At 39.0% G+C, this 23,060-nt stretch overlaps 1 protein-coding gene across 7 annotated transcripts in view; it reads left to right on the forward strand.

Annotated features, from left to right (window-relative positions):
• MAP3K20 (mitogen-activated protein kinase kinase kinase 20) overlaps nt 1-23,060 on the forward strand; it is a 184,714-nt gene that overhangs the window by 4,205 nt on the left and 157,449 nt on the right. For 6 of the 7 annotated variants that reach the window (XR_008295443.1, XM_027055471.2, XM_027055472.2 and 3 more), the window contains exon 2: nt 8,253-8,445. Coding sequence is in view for 6 of the 7 variants with exons in the window: in XM_027055471.2 (XP_026911272.1) it covers nt 8,287-8,445 (159 nt within the window). In the remaining variant the exon portion in view is untranslated. Of the gene's footprint in view, nt 1-6,127; nt 8,083-8,252; nt 8,446-23,060 lie in introns of those variants that run through there. The other variant, XM_027055470.2, reaches the window with a different exon arrangement.

Below are 23,060 nucleotides of genomic sequence, written 5' to 3' on the forward strand. Positions count from 1 at the left end.
TGATGCTCACCTTTTCAACCTGTTTGGGAGGAGAAATTGAGGAGTATGGCCCAGTCATCTCCATTATTTCCATTACTGATGCTGATCACTGTTCCTTTACTTTGCCAGGGACTCTTAGGTTCATGACTGTATCCCTGAGAAAGAATACCGTCCATACTTTGTAGTAGGTTGATTAGTCATAGCATACTCATAGGGTTGGAGTAGGTCTTAAAAACCATTCATGCTGTTCTAGCTGTTGCAAGAATCTCCTATTCCACATGGCCACCTCCCATTGAACACTCTCAGCGATAGGCAGCTCACTACTAGACAGAGTGGCATATTTTCTTATTAGGTAATTCTAATAACCAGGAATTCTCTCTGTAGTTTTTAGCTTTGTCTCTGGATCGATACATAATATAGGGTCTTCCATGGTCTTCTCTGGTTTTAGCAATCCCCATTTGCTGTCATCTTATGTCGAGGTTACTAGGTTTTAACTGTCGTATTTACCCTTCTCAGGGAACATTTGTTCCAGGTAATTAGTCCAAGATGGTACCTGTTTGTTAGCAGCTAGGGTAGTCAGATACTTTCTATTTGACAGAAAATGGTGCAGCACAAGAAGCAGCACATTTGGAGATGGGTGAGCCTGCTGACTGAAGTAAGCCTGGTTTATTCTTGTTTTCTCCGCCACCTCCCCAAACATCTGTGAATTCCTCTTCCTGCCAACCCATGGAAATGTGCTGTCTCAATGCTCCTTTATTTTCTTCAGAGACTCTGGTCCAGCTTTCTTCTATGCCTCCAGTCGCTCAACACAACAAGCACCTCTGCCATGACCCATGTTATGGATTGTACCTACTCCATGTTGCCTAGTTGGGCTTCTATTTGAGCACAGACACATTTCCACACAGTATTTCTGTGCCATAAGTGGCCCTGTCTCCTACATTCCTGTTCCTCCAGTGTTTTGCCTCAAGTAACGACATTTCTGGCAAGGAAGTATGTCATGGAAGTCTATTTTCATTAATTGAAATATTAAAGTACAAGTAAGAATGTTTCATTTAACTAGCTCATTTTTATTTTAACCTTTGCTCTAATTAGAGGGGTTTGTTACTTGTATGATGAAGCATAGAGGAACAAAAAATGAAACAATAGCTATTTTTTGGATTCTTAAAGTCTGCTTCTTTCTGATATCCATGACTAAAGATCCTATTCACTGAATTCAACCAGTTCTTTACAGGATATGCTGTTTTCCAGTAGAAGCCTTGGAGGAAGGAAGGGATATCTATGGCAGACACAAGTACTAGTTGGTTCTATTTGCAACCTAGTCTCCTCCAGCGAGTCTTACAGATCTTTTTTGAGTGGTTTAAAAACAACAGTAGAACAGCAGTCCTGTTCAAGAATAGAATCTTAGAATCTTTGACCTTGCTCTTATGAACAAATACGCCAAACTCCAGCTTTCCCCATGCTTTGAAGATAAGACTTGTAGGAAAGAAATAGTTGTAGAACCATAATTCAAGTGGTATTGTTTTAATACACATGATGAAAAGCATATTTTTATTATTGTATTCACTAATCTGTGTTAAGGAGGCTGAAATAATACTAGCATAAATAAATATTAGAGCAACAAGGTTGGCAAAATAATTTGTCGAGAGCTGTTTTATTTAAAAAAAAATTTTTTTTTTCAACGTTTATTTATTTTTTGGGACAGAGAGAGACAGAGCATGAACGGGGGAGGGGCAGAGAGAGAGGGAGACACAGAATCGGAAACAGGCTCCAGGCTCCGAGCCATCAGCCCAGAGCCTGACGCGGGGCTCGAACTCACGGACCACGAGATCGTGACCTGGCTGAAGTCGGACGCTTAACCGACTACGCCACCCAGGCGCCCCTGAGAGCTGTTTTATAAAAGGGTTTTTTTTTTTCTGGTCAGATTTAGGTCATAATAAAATAGTTTTGTTTTTTTTTTTTCTATACTGCGTCAAAAATAAACTTTTGTGAAGAAGGGAAAAAGGAAAATGTAAATTAGGGATAGAAAAAGAGGAAGAATCTGAATTCAGAAATCACAGGTCCATATAAACCTAAAAGAAAAATCCAGAAAAAGTCCAAAGACCTATTTTCTAGTAAAGTTATTAGTCCTTTTATAAGGTGGGTTTAATTTTAAAAGAAGTTATGATTTGCAGGTATTTAATGAAGCTGGTTGTAGTTTCTTGAATCCATTTGACATGTAGTAGATAAGATTTAAAGGAAGACAGTGGCCACCATGGAAGTAGGTATACTCTAGAAATGTACCAAGTGAATGCTATCATTGAATTAATAGGTCCTAAAAACCCTGGTATCTTAAAAAGTGCCACACACACACACACACACACACACACACACACACACAACAAAAAAACAAAAAACAAAAAAAACTATCATCTTTTAATAACTTAGTCTCATTATGAAAAAATAATTTAAAAGAAAATTATAATTACTTAATAAGATCTTGCAAAAATAGTCAAAACCAAAAGCAGCAAACAGAGCAGTGAGAAAGCATTAAAACATATGCAGATAAGAAGGATTCATGGACCAATAGTACATTTATCTATTAATCATTGCTCTGCAAAACTAATGAAGATACAAAACAATTCTGAAAACACAGGGAGGAAAACTGAGGAAAGCATACCCAATGGAGAAAGCTGAAGGAGTAGATGACTAAATATTAAATATGGTAACAAGACTTATAAAGATAACTTGAGAACCATCATTTCCATGTATTGAGTATTGTGTACTAGGTGCTGGGCACTATGCCAGGCACTTTCATGGCATCTCTTACTCCCCAGCAACTATGCAGGATGGGTATTATTTCCAGTGAGAAAATGGAGGTCAGAGAGGTACAATGCCTGGGCCAAGGTCTAACAGCTAATAAGCTCAGATTCACTAATGGGTCTAATTGGGGTGCTTCCCCTGGACCATGCTGCTTTTGTGTTGGAATAGTGGTATTTGGAAGTAAGACTCATTAAAGAAGTCAGGTAATACTCTGCAAACTTCATAATTTTGAGCTAGCAACTTGAAGACATTTGGTAACAGAATGGAAGAGATTTCAGATTTTTTATTTATTGGGTTGGAAATGTCATGGTCAGAAAATGTGATTGGTTCAAGGTTACCAAGAGCTAGAGGCAGAATTCAAACTCCTATCTGTTTAATTCTAAATCTTGTTTTTTTAATGTTAGAACGTTAGTCTTTTTTGTTTTATTTTATTGTTTTTAATTCAGGACCAAAGTCCATTTTTTTTGGACTTGAAAGCTGAAAACTTTAAAGTCAAATAATACTCCACTCAAGGTTTTCTGCCTCCATATAGTTTCACTTTTAATAGTTCATTGATGGTGACACACACACACACACACACACACACACGTGTATATGTTTGCTTTCAGCAATTTAGTAGTTAAAAATCTTTTTTAAATTTCAATTTTAAGAAAATTTTTAAAAATTGAAAAGGTTTGTCTTACTATTCAAGTACTCAAACGATTGGACTCAACCATCACCTTAGTGATTTTCAACATTTTCAGTGCTATGACACCCTGTTATGCTCTGAGTTTTGTGCTGTCCCTGCTCTAACTTACCCATCAGTGCTGTGTGGTAGATACTTACTAATATTTAAAGCAGCTGTGAGAGTTTAGGAAACAAAATGCTACCAAATTAGGACTGGGTATTGTTGCATGGAAAAAAATTGCCTTTCTTGTGTGAAAGCAATTATTTTAACATGGCGGGATATAAACCTTTGATTGGGTATACCATGTAAATACATTTATATAGATGACTCTTATTATTAAATTTATCTGTATTCACTGGAGAACACATCTGAAAAATTAGAATGTGATTTGATCAGGTAACAGTCTTCCCCAAGATGCTGTAAGTATGATTAATCAGCAACTCACATTTGCCATTCTTCTGATCATACGTTGATCCTCTTAGAATAATGATTTTAAATTAAAGGGAGTTAGCTCAAGGGGAAAAATAAATATACAGGTATCTTCTGCTTTTCGATAATTTGCATTATACCACTTTGCTTTATGGAAGACCTATATTAGTACCTGTTTTTGCTAACAGAAAGAAATCTGAGGAGGATTTTCACTTTTAGGGAAAAAATGTGAAAAGGGAAAATTACATTCAGCATTTGTTTTGCAGTGAGCTCTTGTAGAGGCAGCACGTACCCTGAGCTTCTCTCCCTGGAACCATGCTCAGCATCAAGCCATCATAGCTTTGAACTGTGTTTGAGAGCATCTGTACTTTATTTTATCTTGATTTATTTTGTGCATCCATTAACAAGATGTGTCCTGAGGTATCAGAAAAGCCTTAAGAGGGGTTACTTTTTGGGTCTGGAAATGTTAAAAAATTTTCCATGTAAATTAATGGCAGTTTCTTTTTTGCTTTACAGCATTTTGGCTAACGAAAGATTTCATGGGAAGGCTGTACTTTTAGATAGCTGGGGAAACCTATACGTGGTCTGATACTCATATAGACGGCAATGGGAATCTCAATTAGGTTTTTCATCTCAGTCCATGATGTTTGCCAAGCTCGCTGGAATTAAAACCTGTGCTCCTATACCCCAGAATTGTTAGTCTCTTCCATAATAAGACGGGACTTAATTTTTTATGGTCTCAGTAGAACATTCAAATAATTACATAGTCCCATTCATACATAGCTCTTTTCCAAATGGCAGGATGTATCACAAAGTGAGTAACAGTGATTCTGGGGAAGAATATGATTAATTGCCTCTCATCTTGAGGAGTGAAGGTCCTGGAGAACTCTACTTGGGAAAGATGAATAGGTAAAGAAAGGTGCTAAGGCACAGAGGCAGAATTTAATTCTGCTCACGAGACTTGAAACAGATAGTTAGGGACAGGAATTTCCTGAGAAGAGAAAGACGTTCAAAGCAGAAATCCCTTATGCAAAGGAATGGAGATGTGAGAGGGGTAGGAGTACCATGTACTGGTAACTGCAAGGAGTTCCTCATGTGTGTAGTGAGAATGAGAAAACAAGAAGCAAAAGTAGCTATAAGTGGTAAAGGAATAACACAAGAAAATTTCCCAGAATTAAAAGACGAGAGTTCGCTGGGAGTACAGGCTGAGAGAGTTCACCGAATGTCCTACCAATGAATGAAAAAGATTCATTCCTAAATATGCCCTATTAATCTCGGGCATCCAGAAATGAATACAGGGTCCTAAAAGCTTTCAGAGAGAAGGTAATAGTGTGAAAAGGATTAGTTACCAGAGCAGTATCAGGCTGCTTTACAGCCACATTAGAAATTAGAAGACTATGAAGTAATACTTTTAAAATTATAAGGGAAATTATTTCCTACCTAGAATTGTAAACTCAGCCAGACTGCCAATGAAGACGTTTTAAGACACACAGATTCTCAAAAAATTACGTTCTGGGTACCCTATTAGGTTGCTAATGGGAGATACACACTGTCAAAACAGAGAAACCAGGGAATTCTAGGACAGGGGTTCTCACAGAGGAGAAGGTAAAGGAAATTTTAGGATGATCATGAAAGGAAGTCCCAGTCCAAGTCAGGCCTAGAGAACAACCATTCCAGCCAGATTGAATTGAGATGAAGAGTATAGGAGGAATGTCTTTAAGAAAAAAATAGAACAACCTCCCCCAAATTACCTGATATTTTTATTTTATTGAGAGGAGTTTTGCCATTCTTGGGAGAGTTTGATGAGGTGAATAAGTGCTAAGTATATAAAAAGCTAAGCAAATAACAAAAACAGAGCAACTAATAACTCTAGGAGAAACAAAAAGTTGTCCAAGAAAGGAAATGTCATTGAATCCTACAGAGCATTCCTAGGAATATTTACTTTGTCAGCCTACTATTGACTTAACTAGATGTTACAATATAGGTGGAAGCTGGGACGATTGGGCAAGTGTGACATATTTCTATGCAAAGAGGTGAAAGGGGTATATGAGAACTAAATCCTTTTTTCCACAGGAGAAGTTAATAGATAACATCTGAAATGGAACAATCAAGAAATAGCAATATGATCACACTTTTTAGAAATACAGAGGTAAATAGCAGAAGAAAATGCTAAAAGAGTTGAAATTAGTTCCCTCTGGAGAGAGAATAAGGTGTGGGGAGGGGTGGAGCGGGAGAGTTCTATTTCTTTATTACAAGCTTTGTAGTCCTATTTTATTTTTATACTTTGATAAAAATAAAAGCGATTAATAACAACATAGATGGACGTAGCATCTGTAACGTGGAGGGAATCTTGCAAGTGGTGCTTTGCCTTTTATTGAACAAACTTCTTAGCTTGCATATTCTATGTACCTACTTTTGGCACATTCCTAAATTTTTTCCAAACTTTCTTCTTTTCTATGATTAACTGAATGTGAACTGAAACAAAAGTTAGTAAGGTGAATTGTTGACTTACATATGTATAGACTAAAGCTGGATGCTATGGGCTTCCCCCCAACCCACCCCTGTATTTTTGTGTAGACAGTAAGCTTTTAAACTTTAGGATAAATAAACAGTCCTCTCTCTTGCCTTCTCCCCAAAGTAGAGCAGAGCTTGACTTATGTAAGAAATCAGCACTCTTGAGGTGTCTGGCTGGCTCAGTAGGTAGAGCATGTGACTCTTGATCTTGGGGTTGTGAGTTCAAGCACCACATTGGGCTTACTTAAAAAAAAATCAGCATTCTTCAGTGACATGATGTTCCTAAAATGGGATTGCTAGTCAGCTGCACATTAAGATCTCTGAGCCGACTGTGGACATCACTCAGCAAAGCTTCAAGTTGTTTATGAAGAAATTTTGTCAATTTTATAGATACAAACTGTCCCCTCCACTTTTTTATTTTGAAAATAATCAAACCCCACAGAAAAATGGAAAGAATAGTGAAACACTCATATAACTTTTGCCTGGAATCACTAGTTCTTAACATTTTGTTACATTTGCTTCCTCTCTATGCCAGTGCCCTGTTTTTAGAGATTAAGGAGCAGGGGTTTGAACCATTTTAAATTAAGTTGTAGGTATAATGCTTAAATATGTCTCCCAGTAGATCTCCCAATAACAAGGACATCCTCCTACTGAACCAGAATACTATTATTATCCATGGATAAGATAATAATACCTAATATATAGTTAGTGTTCAATTTTCTCTAAAATCCCAATAATACTTTCTGTAGATTTTTTTTCCAGAGTCCAGTGTTCATTCATTGCATTTAGTCATCATATGCTAGAAGTTTTCCTGCTTTTCTTTTTTAAGTCTCTCATGACTTTGACAGTTATGAAGATCCCAGACCAGTTGTTTTGTGTACATATGCATTTGTCTTTCTGCACCCACACTGTGAGATTCTGGTAAGAATCTGTATACAGACTTTTGTTCTCCACCTGCTTTTTATGCAGGTTCAACATTTTAGTGCTTTATTTTCTTGTTTTCTTGTTTTGTTTGTATGTTTTTGTTTTGTTTTTCCTGGGAATCTGTGGTTTGGCATGTGGTGTAAAGAATGACCACTTACCCAGAGAATAGTAAAACTCCTTAGACTGCAGAAAATATCACCGTAATAATCTCTGGGAGAGGTAATCTGTTCCTCTGGAAACAACATAATATTTTTTTTTTTTACACTCTTGGCAGAGGTTTTTGGATGACTTAATATTGTAATCAAGGGCAAATTTTCTTCTCTTTAATTAAGTCCTGCTACAGTATACAGTCCAGGGAGCCACTTGTGGAAAACACTTGGCCAGCTTTGCTATCCCCGAGCTGAACGCTTGCTTTTGGAATCTAAACACTGTATGTGTGTTCCCTCCACGGCATTCGGGCTCTCCTTGGGGCAGGATGCTCCGTTGCGTAGGTGATGTATATTTCGTGTGAAGTGAGCACACCGTGGGAGAGCCGGCATACATCACATGCCGGGAGAGCTATGCAAGTTTGCTGTGGAAAGTATGCTTCCTGTGTGTCAGGGCTCCCTCATAGACCTGGTGACACAGTAGCCTTTAGGCAGAGCTCCTCGGGATGTGCAGGAAGTGCCGCTACAGGTTTTGTCGGGGGAGAAATCTGAGCCATTGCTCTGTGAACAGCTGTGTTTCAGAGCCTGGACAAGTTGCTGTCAACTTTTGCATGGGCTGCCGGGGTAAGTGTTTTCATTTTGATTTGTTTATAGCCTTGTTGTCCTTGCTCCTGAGTCCTCAGGGTTCTTTCTGGAAGTTTCACAGTGCTTGTTACACATTACCTACAGCAGCATTCAGAGGATTTGTTCTAATATGTTTATAATCCAACTTTTCTTTTTCTCTGTCTCTGCAGGTTTTGTGGAAGTCTAATACTTTGTCATTATGAGATGTCGTCTCTCGGTACCTCCTTTGTGCAAATCAAATTTGATGACTTGCAGTTTTTTGAAAACTGCGGTGGAGGAAGTTTTGGGAGTGTATATCGAGCCAGATGGATATCCCAGGACAAGGAGGTGGCTGTAAAGAAGCTGCTCAAAATAGAGAAAGAGGTAAGGCCTTTCCCTGCTCTCAGAACTGGTGGCGATTGCGCTTATGTAAGCTTTTCCACCGAGTCAGAGGTCACAGGCTGCCGGGGACCTAGCGAGCGAGGCCTTTGGGGCCGATCCACGAGGCTGTTTCCCAGTTTCCATTCTGGGAGCCCCATAAATAGAAATCACGGCCGCATGTGCTTTAGGGTTGAGTTCTAGGGGTCATCTGCACGGAGAGTGTTTCCTTCCATGGCATGAAAGACCGAATGTTCTCTGAGCTCTGTTCGAGGGGAAGGTGAGGTTTCAGACCTTCCTTGGCTTCAGGCTTTTCTTTTCCCTAGGTCAGCCGAGAGGGGTCAGTAAAGAGTAATGTGTGAACATTTTATTCCCTTTTTATTTTGGGTTTCGTGAATCTGTGGTTATCAGGAGTTGTCTTTTAAAACCTAAAAAGCATTATTTTTCTACTGAAATATAAACAATACCAGCTTCTTGGATTTCACCTCTACTTGAAGCCAACAGTGATGGTTTTTGTTTAATGAAGAATTAACAGATGCTGGACAGAGAGCTGTCTTCTTTGTAAAACCAGAAAAGGGCCTTCTTGGCTTCCAGAGTCTGGGGCTTAGGCTGGTCCTAGTGGGCCCTTCATCTTCCTTAGGAATATGACACAGCTTGGTCCCCATGTTCAGTTTGGTACCTGGAGGATGAAGCTAATTGTGGAGCTGACCTGCAGGCATGGCGTTGATAGCTTTTAACAGCTACCCGCTGGAGCTTGTTTTGGTCATTTCTATTTATGTCCTGTTTGGGTTAATTATTGTTTTTTTTTTTAATGTCTTTTTTTAAAGTGAACTTTTCTATAAATACATTTTAATCTCCCCTGAATGATTTCATTTTTTTTTTTCATTAACTGCTGTCAGTGAACCGTAGCAATTGATTAGAGAAGGAAACCCAAATGGCAGCACTTTGTGGCGTTTCCTCCCAGCAGTGCTGTGTGACTGTGTGATCACCAGCTGAGTTTCCAATTGTTGAAGCCAGGTCAGAAGGACTAAGCTATTTCTGCCTTGGGGTACCTATAGGTTGTGGAAAGGATTAAGGAGCCCATATGTGCACAGAACCGGAGCATGCTTTGTATAGAAAGTTTCCTCCCCCTCATTTCTTGATCAACACATTTTCCGTAGTAGCCAAATAGTAAAACCATGTCTTACTCTGGATGGAACCTAGCTTCGTTTATCTATGAACTCTTTAGTCCTTTATAGGTAAACATTATTGTACCCATTTTATAGATGGAGAAATAGAGGTTTGAAAAACATAGTAAGCTTCCTCAGGAGGGGCAAATGAATTCCAGGAAATCAGACCCCCTGTTCTGTAGTTCTCAATTCCGAAACCTGTAGGTGACCAGGTTGGATGGAAAATAAACCAATTCCATCAAATTCATATTCAAAAAAGTATATAAGCATGCTAATATTTGTAAGCATTAGGTCATGCATGCTTAACTACAACAAGCATGTTCTTATATGATTGTTGGATGCGACACTTTTTGAGTTATAGAACAGATTTTGACAGGAAAACAGTAATTGCTGTGTTCACTCCACACCTCCCCCCACCCCATACATAGTGCCTTTGTTTTGTTTTGTTTTCTAATCTTTAAGAAAGCTAATAGAATGACCTAGGAAAGCACAGGGGTGAAAGCAGGAATTGGAAAATGCCAAGTCCTGCTCTCATGTAGGTATTTAACCTAAATGGTTATCGTTCAGAAATTGAGTGGGTTGTAGTAAACTGTAGGAGCATAACTTATAAATTTTAGGGAAAACACAAACTCAGTTTCAGCTTTGGGGCTTGGTTTAGCCAGTGATTGTCAGTGATAAAGAGACATGGTAAATTATTGCAAAGCATCCCTCCTTCTTGAATCAACAGGAGTTTAAGATGTAAAAAATTTTGGCTAGGGGTTGGGAGGTATTGGAAAGGAAGTATGCATTTCTTAGTTTGATTTTTGTTCTACTTTGTGAACTATGTATTGGCTTGCTGGCTGGGTGTTTTCTAAGTAAGATAAAAGCAATAAGCTCTAGATTTTTTTCCAGTGTGTAGATTCAGTCTTCTGTTTCTTGGTCACTTTTTTGCCAAGAAACAATGGGACATTTAATAATATGTTTGCAGCTCATTCACGTACCTCTTTAAGGTGACTTGATATCTGATGAAATATGTTTTATGAACTTACTGAAAGGTGGAGAAAATATTTATCAGACTCCCTTAACTGCTTATGTGAGGGGATAGAAGACCTTTGTGTTTGCTTTTTTTTGTAGACCTCTGATTTAGTGAGTATGTATTACTTTTCTCTGCTTTAGTGAGTACGTATTACTTTTTTAATTTAGAAGAAAAGAAAGAAAAATGGAATTTACTTAAAATCTAGGTAGTTCTTTAAAACTTAATTAAAAAAAAAAAACTTTTACACCTAGGGAAAAACTCCAAGAATAGTACTGTGAACTCTAGCTTATCCTTTCCCTAGAATCACCACTAATTAACATTTTTCAGCATTTGCTTTCTTTTTATATATCAAGTTGTATGTATTCCTATTTTATTGAACCATGAGAGTAAATTGTAGATGCTGTGTATATAACATCTGTATTTCAGCATCTCCCAAGAATGCAACCATAATACAACTATCAAATCAGAAAATTTAACATTGATGCAATAATATTACCTACCTCACAGTCTATATTCAGACTTTGCCAGTTGTCCCAATAAGGGCTTTTTATGGCAATTTTTCAACCCAGGATCCAATCAGGATCACATATTGTGTTTAATTTGTATATCTGTTTAATTGAACAGTTTCTCTGCCTTCGTCTTTTAAACTTTGACATTTTTGAAGAGTATGGGATTGTTGGGTAGAATGGCCCTCATTTTGGGTTTATCTGATTTTCCCTTCCTTTTGCCTAGTTTAAGATAATGTAGAATTAAGATAATGTAGAATATTTTGGTAGAAATATTGCATAGGTCATATGCCCTTGGCATATCTTAATGGGAGACTATGATGTCAGTTTGTCTTGTTATTGGTGATACTAATACTTTTGAACCTTTGATTAAGAAGGGTTTACCCAATTTCTCTATAGTAAAAATACCCTTTTCCGAAAACTCTTTGTAATTAATCATTAAGCTGTTGGAAGATGCTCTGAGGCTATGTAAACATCTTCTTTCAACAAGTGTTACCCAATGCTTTTAGCATCTGTTGGCAATTCTTGTTTGAACCAGATGTTATTATGACAGTTACTATGTAGAAAGAAAAGTTCTAGCATAAATGAGAGCCTTCCTTTCTTTACTTATTCACCCATTCATTTGTTTATCGTTTCATTGTGGACTTACGGATTCTTTTTAAAATTGAAAATGTACCATTATATTACTATTGTTACTTTCAAGCTTAAATGGTCCCAATTGAGCAAGTAAGAGTCCCTTCAAGTTAGCTCCTTTGCCCTTTGGTATGTCTCCATCACTTTTTAGCATTTTTTTTTTTTACTTCCTGGCACAAGATTTTCCAGGCTCATCTAGTTCCTACCTCATTCCTGGAATCATCCCTTTCTTCAAGAATCCCTGATCCAGGGTAGCAGAATTAGGACTGTGATATTTAGAAACCAAGATTTGGATACTGGTTTTGCATATTGTAGACTGTCTTTTAAAAAAGAGCCTTTATGGGGTGCCTGGATGGCTCTGTGGGTTAAGCCTCCGACTTCGGCTCAGGTCATGATCTCACGGTTTATGAGTTCGAGCCCTGCATAAGGCTCTGTGCTGACAGCTCAGAGCCTGGAGCCTGCTTCAGATTCTGTGTCTCCTCTCTCTGCCCCTTCCCAACTTGTGCTCTGTCTCTCTATATCTCTCAAAAAATAAATAAATGTAAAAAAAAAAAAAAGCCTTTGTTCTTTGGGAGAAAGAATAGTTATAAACTTTACTTATGGAAGCATTTAATTCAAATGTTAGCTATGATCTGTGATACACTCCTGTTAGGAGTGTAAATTGGTAAGCTTCTTGGAAAGAGATTAGCAAAATGCATCAAAATTTTTAAAATATTTACTTTCTTTGAGCCAGAAGTTTTACTTCTATGACTTCATCCTAAGGAGGTAGTCAGAGATATGCAGAGAGATGGCTACAATAGCTGCTCATCTCAGATGATTAATGGTGAAGAACTGGAAACAACCCAAGTGTTCTTTAACAGATTATCTTTTAAATTACGCTACATCTCTCACACACACACAAAGGCAAATATGGAAGGTGATGGATGTGTTACCTCCATTATGTGAATCTTTTCACTGTGTGTACGTATAGTAAAATCATCATGTTTTATACTTTTAAAATATTACAATTTGTTGAGTATATCTCAGTAAAGCTGAAAAAAGTATTCTACCTCTGTATAATAGAATTCCATTGCATTTGAGAGAATATTTAAAGAGCTGGGGAAATGCTCATTATATATTGCTAAGTGGTGAAAGCAAACTACAAAACATATAGTAAGATCTTGGGTGTCTGCTTGGTGTCTGTATGGTATTTTTATTTTACTTCCTTTGTTTTCCATATTTTTCAAAGATCTCACATTTTTCCCCAACATTTTATTATAAAAATTTCAAACATAAAGAAGGGTTGAAAGAATTTTCTAGTGAACATCTACATATCTACCATCTAGGGTCTCTGTCATTAATACAAATATTTTGTCACATGTATATTCAGCTGTGTATCTTTCTATCCATCAATCCGTTTTGATGCATTTCAAAATAAGTTGTATGCATCAGTATCTTTCCCCTTAAATACTTCAGCATGCATATTATTACCAGAGTTCAGTATGTGTTTGCTGTTTTGTTTTCTTTTAAGGTAAAATTTACATACAATGAAGTGTACAGATCACTCAGTTTTGACCAATGTGAACACCCTGTGAGCCATATGTTTACTTTTATAATTGGAAAACACTCAAGAAAAAAATTCTAGCTCAGTTAATCTTTGTCACTTTCTCAGGACGTTCAGGTGAATTGAGTTTTATAAAACTCTTCAGGATGTCACGGATTACTAATTTTCCAGCCTCAGTATGTGCCTCTGAAATGTTGAATGTTTACTTTTCCATCACTTTTCTGTAGCAACGCCAAATAATTTTCCAATGGTAATTTAGCTTGTTTATGTTAGTTGCAGATTTACTTATTTTTGTTAAAAACGAGTTTTCAACAGGAAAAAAGTAATATCTTAGGGACATATACCAAAGGTAAGAAGAGATGCCTTTAGTGTATCTTTTTGGTAAATTCCATATGAGTTGAGATCAAACCATACTGCTTAGGCAGAAATCGAAGCAAGGAGTGGAGAGGGCAAGGAAAGACGTGGGTCAGTGTCCTCTTTCCAGCCACTGACCTCACACAGCAGGAGTTCATCAGCCTCCCAGTCCTCATAGAAAGGCTAAATCACAACAGCTTCATTTTGCTCTTGCAATGTATTTAATGATATGTTGAACCAGACATGTCTGCACATGGTATGTTTTTCTGTCTGAGAGATGGAAACCTGCAAGCATTTATGTTCCCTTGATATGTGTGGGTATCCAACTGATAGGAAGAAACCAGACTTAAGTATGAGATAGGGAACATGATTCCTTTTTGTTTCTGCAGAAGAATTGAAAGGAAGCAGAGTGCTCAAGAGGTAAAATATGAGGATTCACTTGCCTTGACTTTTGCAAGGCACCACTCCCTTTATTTGAAAAAGAAAATATCCTACCAGATTTGTTGGAAATATTGAAATCCAGGTAAATTTGAGTTTCAAAACTGTCTCACCCTGTAAGTATTTATAAATAAAGAGAGAAGATCAAAATGTCAAAATCGAGGGCAGAATTTGCTTGGGATTCTGCCCCTCCCCTGCTGGCAATCTGTCTTTCTCTCAAAATAAACACACCTGAAAAAAAAGGGGGGGTCATAAGAACAGGAAATACCAATAAGCTTTTGTATAAAGGGGGAAATACCTACGTGAAATAGAAAATACAATCTTAAAATTGGCACAGAACTCAACTAAGAATAAAAGCTTTTATTATACAGACTTTATCAACGTGACAGCATTTAGTGTTTCATGGAAGGCTAGCAAATATTATTATCACTTTGTTAGCTCATGGGAGACCCTTTTTCCTCCTTGCAGTTCTATAGTTTTTTACTAACGAATTATTGGCATTTACTTTAACTGTAGGAATGTTGTTTTAGTATTACCCCCGTCTCTGAACACAATAGAGAGGAATAAAACTGCGTTTATTTTCTTTGTAAATCCTCTCATTATTTAAATACACTTATAGGACCAGTGTAAGCAAGAATAGCTTGCATACGTGATACCTGCCGTTCAGTTCTGGCATAGTTTCTTCAATGATTTGTCCAAAATGGTGTTCAAGAATGGCGATACAGTATTTTTAAGTGTCAGGAGGGCAGACTTCACTATATTAGAGCTAATGTTCTAAGTTGCTACTTTCCAGTGCCCATACTCTCAGTGCCTAGCCTGTTTGTTATAGCATGTCACCACTCCCCTAGTCTTCTCTGCTTCGCTCAGGAGGCCTGTCATGGCTCTGACTCACGACCCTAAAAGTCAAGACCTGAGCTGAGATCAAGAGCCAGACGCTTAGCTCCCTGAGCCACCCAGGCGCCCCATGTTTTCTTTAAATTTTTTTTCAATGTTTATTTATTTTTGACGAGAGAGAAAGAGAGAGAGAGAGAGAATGAGAATGAGCGGGGGAGGGGCAGAGAGAGAGGGAGACACAGAATCCGAAGCAGGCTCCAGGCTCTGAGCTGTCAGCACAGGGCCCGACCCGGGGCTCGAACTCACAGACCACGAGATCATGACCTGAGCCAAAGTCGGACGCTCAACCGACTGAACCACCCAGGCGCCCCCCATGTCTTCTTTAAGACAACCCCGTGTACGGTTTTTTCTGTCCCCAGTCAGAATTTACCGATTCTGGATTCTGTTCTTTTAGGCCAGTGGTTCTCAAGGTCTTGCCTTTGGGCTAGAAGCATTAAGCATCACCTGGGAATTTGTTAGAAATGTAACTTCTCATGGGCCTCATGAGAGGCCTCCTGTCCATCTTCTGAGTCAGAAACTCTGGTTTGTGGGGCCTGGCAGTCTGCTGTAACAAGCTTTTCAAATATTCCTGCCGCCCTCCAGAATCTGAGAACCATTGCTTGAGGTCGTATCTAGCCAATCATATGTCACATGAGTTTGGTCAGTGTGTCAATTTTGGTTTGAAATTTTAGGTTCCTTAACTGGTAGTGGTTGTTAGAGGCTTTTTAGACCCTTACATTTACCATGTTCGGGTGACCATCTGGGCACAGGCCCTGCTTGGCAGTGTCACTGAGCATCATGAGCTAAAGGCTGACTTGGGGAATGGCCCACATCTGTGAAACCTCAGGCAGATGCCTTCAGACTCCAAATCTTCCCCCGCTCGGGTCCTCACCTGACTTTCCAGCCATGTCTTTCATGTTCTGACCTCGACTCCTGTCACCTTTTTCCATTTCTGTGACCGTGGTCCCTCTTTCCTTCAGCCGTAACACCTTTGTCCTCTCTGGCCGGGCAGATCCTGCCCATCCTTCAGATATAATTGCTTCTTTCTCTGTGAGACAGTCTCAGGTCTTACAAGCATAATTTTTCTTTTTATTCTGAATTTATTAGTCAACACCGATACCATTGATTTGACTTGCGATGGTTATTGCCTTGTGTGTGACTTTGGTACACTGTAAACTATCGCCACGTAACTTCTCATGCCCGCGGGCCTCGTCTCCTCTTCTGAAAAGTGGAGCTAACAGCGGTACCTACATCACAGGCTTGTCAGGAAGAGTAATTGAGAGGACACATGTAAAATGTCCGGGAGAGTGCCTGGCACACAGGAAGACCCGGGTAACCGTCAACTATCAGGTGTATGTTTACAATCATACTCTGAAGTCAGGATGGCATATCGGCATCCTGTTTAGTGAAAACTCCAGTTTGTTGGTTCGTAGAACCTTATGTGGGAAAGGGGTCAGAGCCACGTTTTCAGTCTGCAGGAAAGAGCCACGGCAGGGCTCAGTGTGCACGTGGAAGGGCAAGGATGTGTGAGGTATGTTCCACATCCCTGTCATGGGCTCTCTAAGGGCAAGGACTGGCTTTACCTTTGTCGCCAATGCTGCCACCTTCCTGGCTGTCTTCATTGTACCAAGTACATCACCTCTGTGAACTAATCACTCGGTTAGGGGCTTTCCATTACTGCCCTCCTCTTCTTCACACTCCCGTTATGCGATTATAACCTCCATTTGATAGGTCAGAAATTAAGGCTCAGAGAGGTTAAGTAACCTGGCTAATATAAACAGCACCCTTCCTTGCCTGCCTCACCACTCCCAGCCCTGTGGCTTGCTCACAGTAGTGTTTGGTTGGTAGTGTTGATGTTTGGTATCCTGATGCAGTAGACTTTCGTGTCATTCTCATCCAGGAGGGATCTCCTGTATCAGTGTACCTGCATTTTGTTCATTTACTCTCTTTGAGCTGTGAGAGAGGATGGAGCAGGCCTGTCTTTACTTACTGCTGATTGTGAGTTCACTTGGCTACATAGTGACAGAACTGTCCTTTTCTTTAGTAACTAATGTTTGATTTTCACAAGTACCCTTGCTTGTCTACCTTTTAGACTGGCATGCCATTTCCGCTTAAGAAATTTTAAACAATTCAGTGTGCCGTACTTTTACTTTGTGCTAGATCTAGAAATCATCACTTAGAGAATAAGCAGTTCACCTCATTTTATCTGATAATTAACGTAATCGCCATCATCCAGAAGTACGCACTGAGCAGCTCTCCTAGACGGAGCTCCTTTCCTCAGGGCCGTTCTCTTCCTGGGAGTTTGTAATAGAAGATACCCCAAAGTGAATGGCTATAGAGAGACTTAAGAAATTAGACACACATTGAACAAATGTATCAATGAAATGATACTGATACTGATACTTCTGAAGGCAATACAAATCTCATAGGAGAGGTAACCACAGGAATGGCTTCTCCTAGAACCAGGAGTTTAGAAAATCACCTGAATGATAAATAATGTTCTTATCATGGTATGTGACATGCAGTTACATTAAGACAAATATCACTCTTTGCTATTTTTCAGATTAACGATATGACCATAGAAATGTTTTGTTTGCAAGAGAAAGCCCTTATCCTTTTATTTTAGTTAAACAAATTTTAAATCCTTTCAAAACTTTGTTAGATTACATGTTTACTTGCACTTAGAAGTTATTTTTGTTTTGCCATGTGAGGAACATTATTGCAACTGTTATTTCAGTTTTTCGTTAAAGTACTGATCTCAGTATATTAAGCAATAAACATTTCAGTTAGTTAATAATCAGTTAATTAATATCCAGCCATGTTCTAAATATTGTGCTGAAATCAAACCAATGAATGTATTCCAATAAAAATGTTACATCCTGACTGGTGTTATACAAAGCTAGGCTCTTGCTTCATAAAAATAGTTTGAAGCACAAATTGAATTTCTGAGAAATTCAAAGCTTAATACAGAGAGAAAAACTGAAAGATTGAAGGAGAGGAAGAGCTATCCATAAGTATTCCAGATAGTTTCAAAAGAGATATGATTGGCTGTCAGTCTTCAGAATAGAAGTATCTCACTTGGGTATTAAAAAGGTACCTAGATTTTTCTTCTCTGCTTTCCAGTGAAGACAGGAAGTCACACGAAATTATCCAAGATAGAGACCATTTTCTTAATTTTTCTCCCCCCTACTCAGGCTTAATTCCTGCTCCTAGTTAGGACATCCAGTTTTTGTTTGAATACTGCCTTTGGTGACATATGAGATGCAGGCTGTTCAATTTTGGAGCAGTTTAATTCTTAGAAAGTTCTTTATAATGTAACTTAAAGGCATCGCTGTTGGACTCTGGCTCTCAGAACAAATCTTACCCTCTTCTGTATGTCAGCTTCTTGATGAGCACAAGTTCTATATCGTATTGATGTTTATATTTCCTGAGCTCGCTATAAGCAATCAATAAGTGTATAGGGCATAAATAAACAGTAAACATGGTGATCACGCTTCAACTTTCTTCTTTTGTAAGATTTACAGAAAGGTTCTGCTATTCCTGAATCCACAGAAAAGAACACAGTTTGCCATTCCTAGTTTACTACATAGCCTTTCTTTCTTCATGTTTGGCTGACTTTTTGAGTTCTTAATAAATTCGTTTGTCTTTTAATGAAAGGTTCTGTTCTATAACAGCTAGGAAGGATTTTCCTGGCCATGTTCTTACTTTTTTTTTTTTTTTTTTTACATGTTTCCAAAAAAGGAATCCAAGATCCTTTTTCTTAGCTCTGCTAATATCAGATGTTCCCTGATTGATGACCTGAGAAAAATTAAGGTGTCCTACATGAAATGAGACTGCCAGAATCTTAATGACTTGAAAATATGACTTTTATCCCTGTTGCTGTTCTTCAGAAAATAGTGCTTGGTAAAATTAGCTACTTAGAACAGCTACACTGATAAGGAAGAAAATGTCTGGTGAGTGTTTGTGCAGGCTCTGTTAAAGAATGAGAGGACTCTATGCCTGCTCTGCTTTTAAAGAGAGGTAGTAAGCGATAAATGAATATAATCAGTTTAAATCACTAAGTTAAAAAAATTTTTTTAACATTTATTTTTGAGAGAGATAGAGCAGGAGCAGGAGAGGGGCAGAGACAGAGGGAGACACAGAATCCGAAGCAGGCTCCAGGCTCTGAGCTGTCAGCACAGAGCCCGACGTGGGGCTCGAACTCACAGACTGCGAGATCATGACCTGAGCCGAAGTCAGACGCTTAACTGACTGAGCCGCCTGGGTGCCCTTAACTCACTAAATTTTTAAAACATGTAGAACTGTGCTTCCTTTAGTAGGAAACTGAATTGCCTTTGTTATTAGAACTATAGTTGTAGAGTCGATCTTAAGCAGTGGGTATTCATTTTTATATCATTGGATGGGTATTTTAAAAGACAGTACAAAATTTAGTTGGCATCTAAACTGACTTTTCCTGAACTAATTCAACTGTGGACAAATCTTTAACGTTGTGAAAATGGATAGCTTCTTCCCTTCAAAAATCTCAGGACAATTTCATAACCATGAGTTAAGGCCCCTGTGTGTAATCTGCATTCTTCCTTGGGAAAAAGTTTATCCTCAGAAGAACCTGGGAACTGTCACTAAGGCCAGAGTACATGTCTCAGAACAAGAGGACATGTGGGAAACCCTGGTTCTAGATAGACTCACCTCAAGTACTGATCACCCCAAGAACAGAATTTAGTAAGAGATCAAGAAATTAATATTAACTGGATATGGGGGTGTGGAATGTTAAAAAATATATACTCTGCCTTGTGTTGAAAACAATTTAAGATTGTTAGGTAGAATAAGTATATTTTTCAGGTTCCAGGGAAGGCCCTATGAGCCCCCCAAATCTCCCTTTCCTAAATGTACAGTAAAGAAATAGAAGAAAATTGACATTTCTTGAGTTCCTGTTAATTTATGGCTGCTATTCTAAGCAGTTGGCATATTCTATTTAATCCTATTGCTAATGCCTCAAGTTTTAGTATTGCAATTTCACTCTTTAAGATAGTTTCCCCGGGGCGCCTGGGTGGCGCAGTCGGTTAAGCGTCCGACTTCAGCCAGGTCACGATCTCGCGGTCCGTGAGTTTGAGCCCCACGTCAGGCTCTGGGCTGATGGCTCAGAGCCTGGAGCCTGTTTCCGATTCTGTGTCTCCCTCTCTCTCTGCCCCTCCCCCGTTCATGCTCTGTCTCTCTCTGTCCCAAAAAATAAATAAATGTTGAAAAAAAAATTAAAAAAAAAAAAAGATAGTTTCCCCTAATAAAAATGCAAACAACACTGAGAAGGGTAACTCAACATGTTAGTAATACCTCAGAGTGAGTGACATATGTGTTGTTGGTGTTGTTGTTTTTCCCCTGAGCACATGGTTTTCTAGGTGGGGGATGTATAATTGTTGCTGTAAGAGACTGTGACCTGAACAGATTACTGGGAAATCTCCTTTTTGATATTCTGTCATCCAACAAGTACTATTACATGCTAGGCACTATTTTAGATACTGGAGCCTTCTTGGTAATAAAATAGACAAAAATTCATGTCCTTTTAGAGCTTACCTTCAAATGTGGAAATAAAATTAAATTGTATGTTAAAACATAAAGACACTCACCCCTTTTAAATATGGGCTGAATTTAGTGACTCACTTGCAAAGACTGGAGTATAGGAAAGGGAAAACTAGTAACTTTAGGCTTTAGTAACTTTACAGTGGACGCCTGGCAGATGCCATCTTAACCAAGCGATCTGGGTTAGCATCGCTAGTGATAAGCCACATCAGCACATGCATCCCCTGTGTGGTGTGATGAGAAAAGCACCTCATCTCTGCAGTCTTCTTCCCCAAAACCTGTAATCCCAGTCTAGTCATGAGGAAAACCCCAGATAAGCCCAAGCTAATAGACATTCTACAAAATACTTGGCCCCTGCCTCTCAAGGCTATTAACAGAAAGTGTCGCAATCCAGAAGAGATTAAGGAGGCCTGGTCAGCAAACATTTGGTATCCTGAATTGGATTCTAGAACAGGGGGGAAAAAAAGGCATTGGTAGAGAAAATGGTGAAATCCAAATAAAATCTGGAGTTGAGTTAAGCAATCATGTACCAGTGATGGTTTCTTGGCTTTGACAAATCTAAGTGGGCAGCATGTTAAAATTAGGGGAAACAAGGTGAGAGGAACGATCTGCATTGTCTGTTCAACTTCTCTGTAAAGCTGACATTATTCCAAAATTAATACTTTATATAAAAATACAAGGAACACCACAGAACAGAGTAAGGGAAATCAGGAGTGCCAGCGTGGGGTCAGTGTTGCAAATTAGGTTAGGCAGGGGAGGCCTCGTTGAGAAGGTGATACTGGGTAAAAACTTGAAGGAAGTGAAAACGGAGCCCCCTACTTATATGCAGGTGAGACTTTCAGCAGAGATGACAGGTGGGAGCATAGTTGCTGCATTGGAGACATAACAAGAAGGCCATTGTGGCTGGAGTGGTGTGGATGAGGGGAAGAGAAACAGGAAATGGGGCCAGAGAGGTAACAAGGCCAAATGGTATAGGGCCTGGTACGCAATTCTAAGAGCTTGTAATTTAAATTGGGAGGAAATGGTGAGCAATTGAATGCTTTGGGTTTGTGCAGTGAGATTATTTGATTTATGTTTTAATGTGGCCACTCTGGATACTCTGTAAGAAAAGACCATAAGGGCAAAGGCAGGGGCAGAAAGACCAGAAAGGACTATAATCCAAATGAGAGGTTTTTGTGTCTGGGGCCAGGAAGGTTACAGTGCAGGCAGTAAGAAGTGGTTGCATTTGGGGTATATTTTAAAGGTAGAGCTAACCAGACTTGCTCACCTGTTGGACATGCTGTGCGAATGTGGAGTCCTAGGGGTCTCAAAGGCTTTGCTCTTAGGAAATGGAGGGTGCGTTTGCCATCTTGTGAGATGGGGAACATCATGCGTGGAACAGGTTTGTGAGAGTAGATTGGGAGTTCTTTTGTGGGGGGGGGGGGGTGGGTCCAGAGAGAGAGTGTGTGTAGGCAAGGGGCAAAGGGGGAGAGAGAGTGACTGAGACTGAGACCGAAGCCGACTCCATGCCCAGTGTGGAGCCTGATGCAGGGCTTGAGATCATGACCATGAGATCGTGACCTGAGCTGAAATCAACAGTCGGACGCCTAACTGACTGGGCCACCCAGGCACCCCAGGAGTTCATTTTTGATATAAGCAATGAAAAATTGGAATTAGTCTAAAAAATACCATTTATAGTACAACAAAAATATGAAATAGTTGGAAACAACCCAAATATCCATCAACAGATGAATGGATAAACAAAATATTGTATATGGGTACAGTGGAATAGCATTCATCCCTTTAAAAAAGGAAGGAGATTCTGGAACACTTTACAACATGGATGAATCTTGAAAGCAGTATGCTAAGCAAAGGAAGCCAAATACAAAAAGACAAATGTATGATTTTGCTTCTGCGAGGTACCTAGAATAGGCCAATTCAGATGCAGAAAGTAGAATAGTGGTTACCAGGTGCCACGGGGAATAGGGAGTTTCATTGGTACAGAGTTTCTATTTGGGGTGTTGAACACATTCTGGAAATGAATAGTGATGGTTGTGCAACATGTGAATGCATTTAATGTCTCATACACTTAAAATGATATTTTATGGGGTGCCTGGGTGGCTGAGGCAGTTAAGTGTCTGACTCTTGGTTTTGGCTCAGGTCATGATCTCACAGTTTGTGAGATTGAGCCCCATGTTGGGCTCTGGGCTGACAGTGCGAAGCCTGCTTGAGATATTCTCTCTCTCTCTCTCTCTCTCTCTCTCTCTCTCTGCCTCTCCCTCTCCCCTGCTTGCATGTGTGCTCTCTCTCTCTCTCTCTCCCTTTCTCTCCCTCTATCTCTACAATAAATAAATAAATTTTTTAAAAAATGATATTTTATGTACCACAACTAAAATATAGAGTTCTGTTTCTAAAAAAACAATACGAAATATTAAAGGATAAATTTAACAAAAGCACTGTGCAGGATCTTTACATTGAAAACTATAAAACACTGCTGAGAGAAATAAAAGAAGGCATTAGTAAGTGGAGAGATCTAC

The sequence above is a fragment of the Acinonyx jubatus genome, chromosome C1 (genome assembly GCF_027475565.1).
Source record: "Acinonyx jubatus isolate Ajub_Pintada_27869175 chromosome C1, VMU_Ajub_asm_v1.0, whole genome shotgun sequence".
Taxonomy (NCBI): Eukaryota; Metazoa; Chordata; class Mammalia; order Carnivora; family Felidae; genus Acinonyx; species Acinonyx jubatus.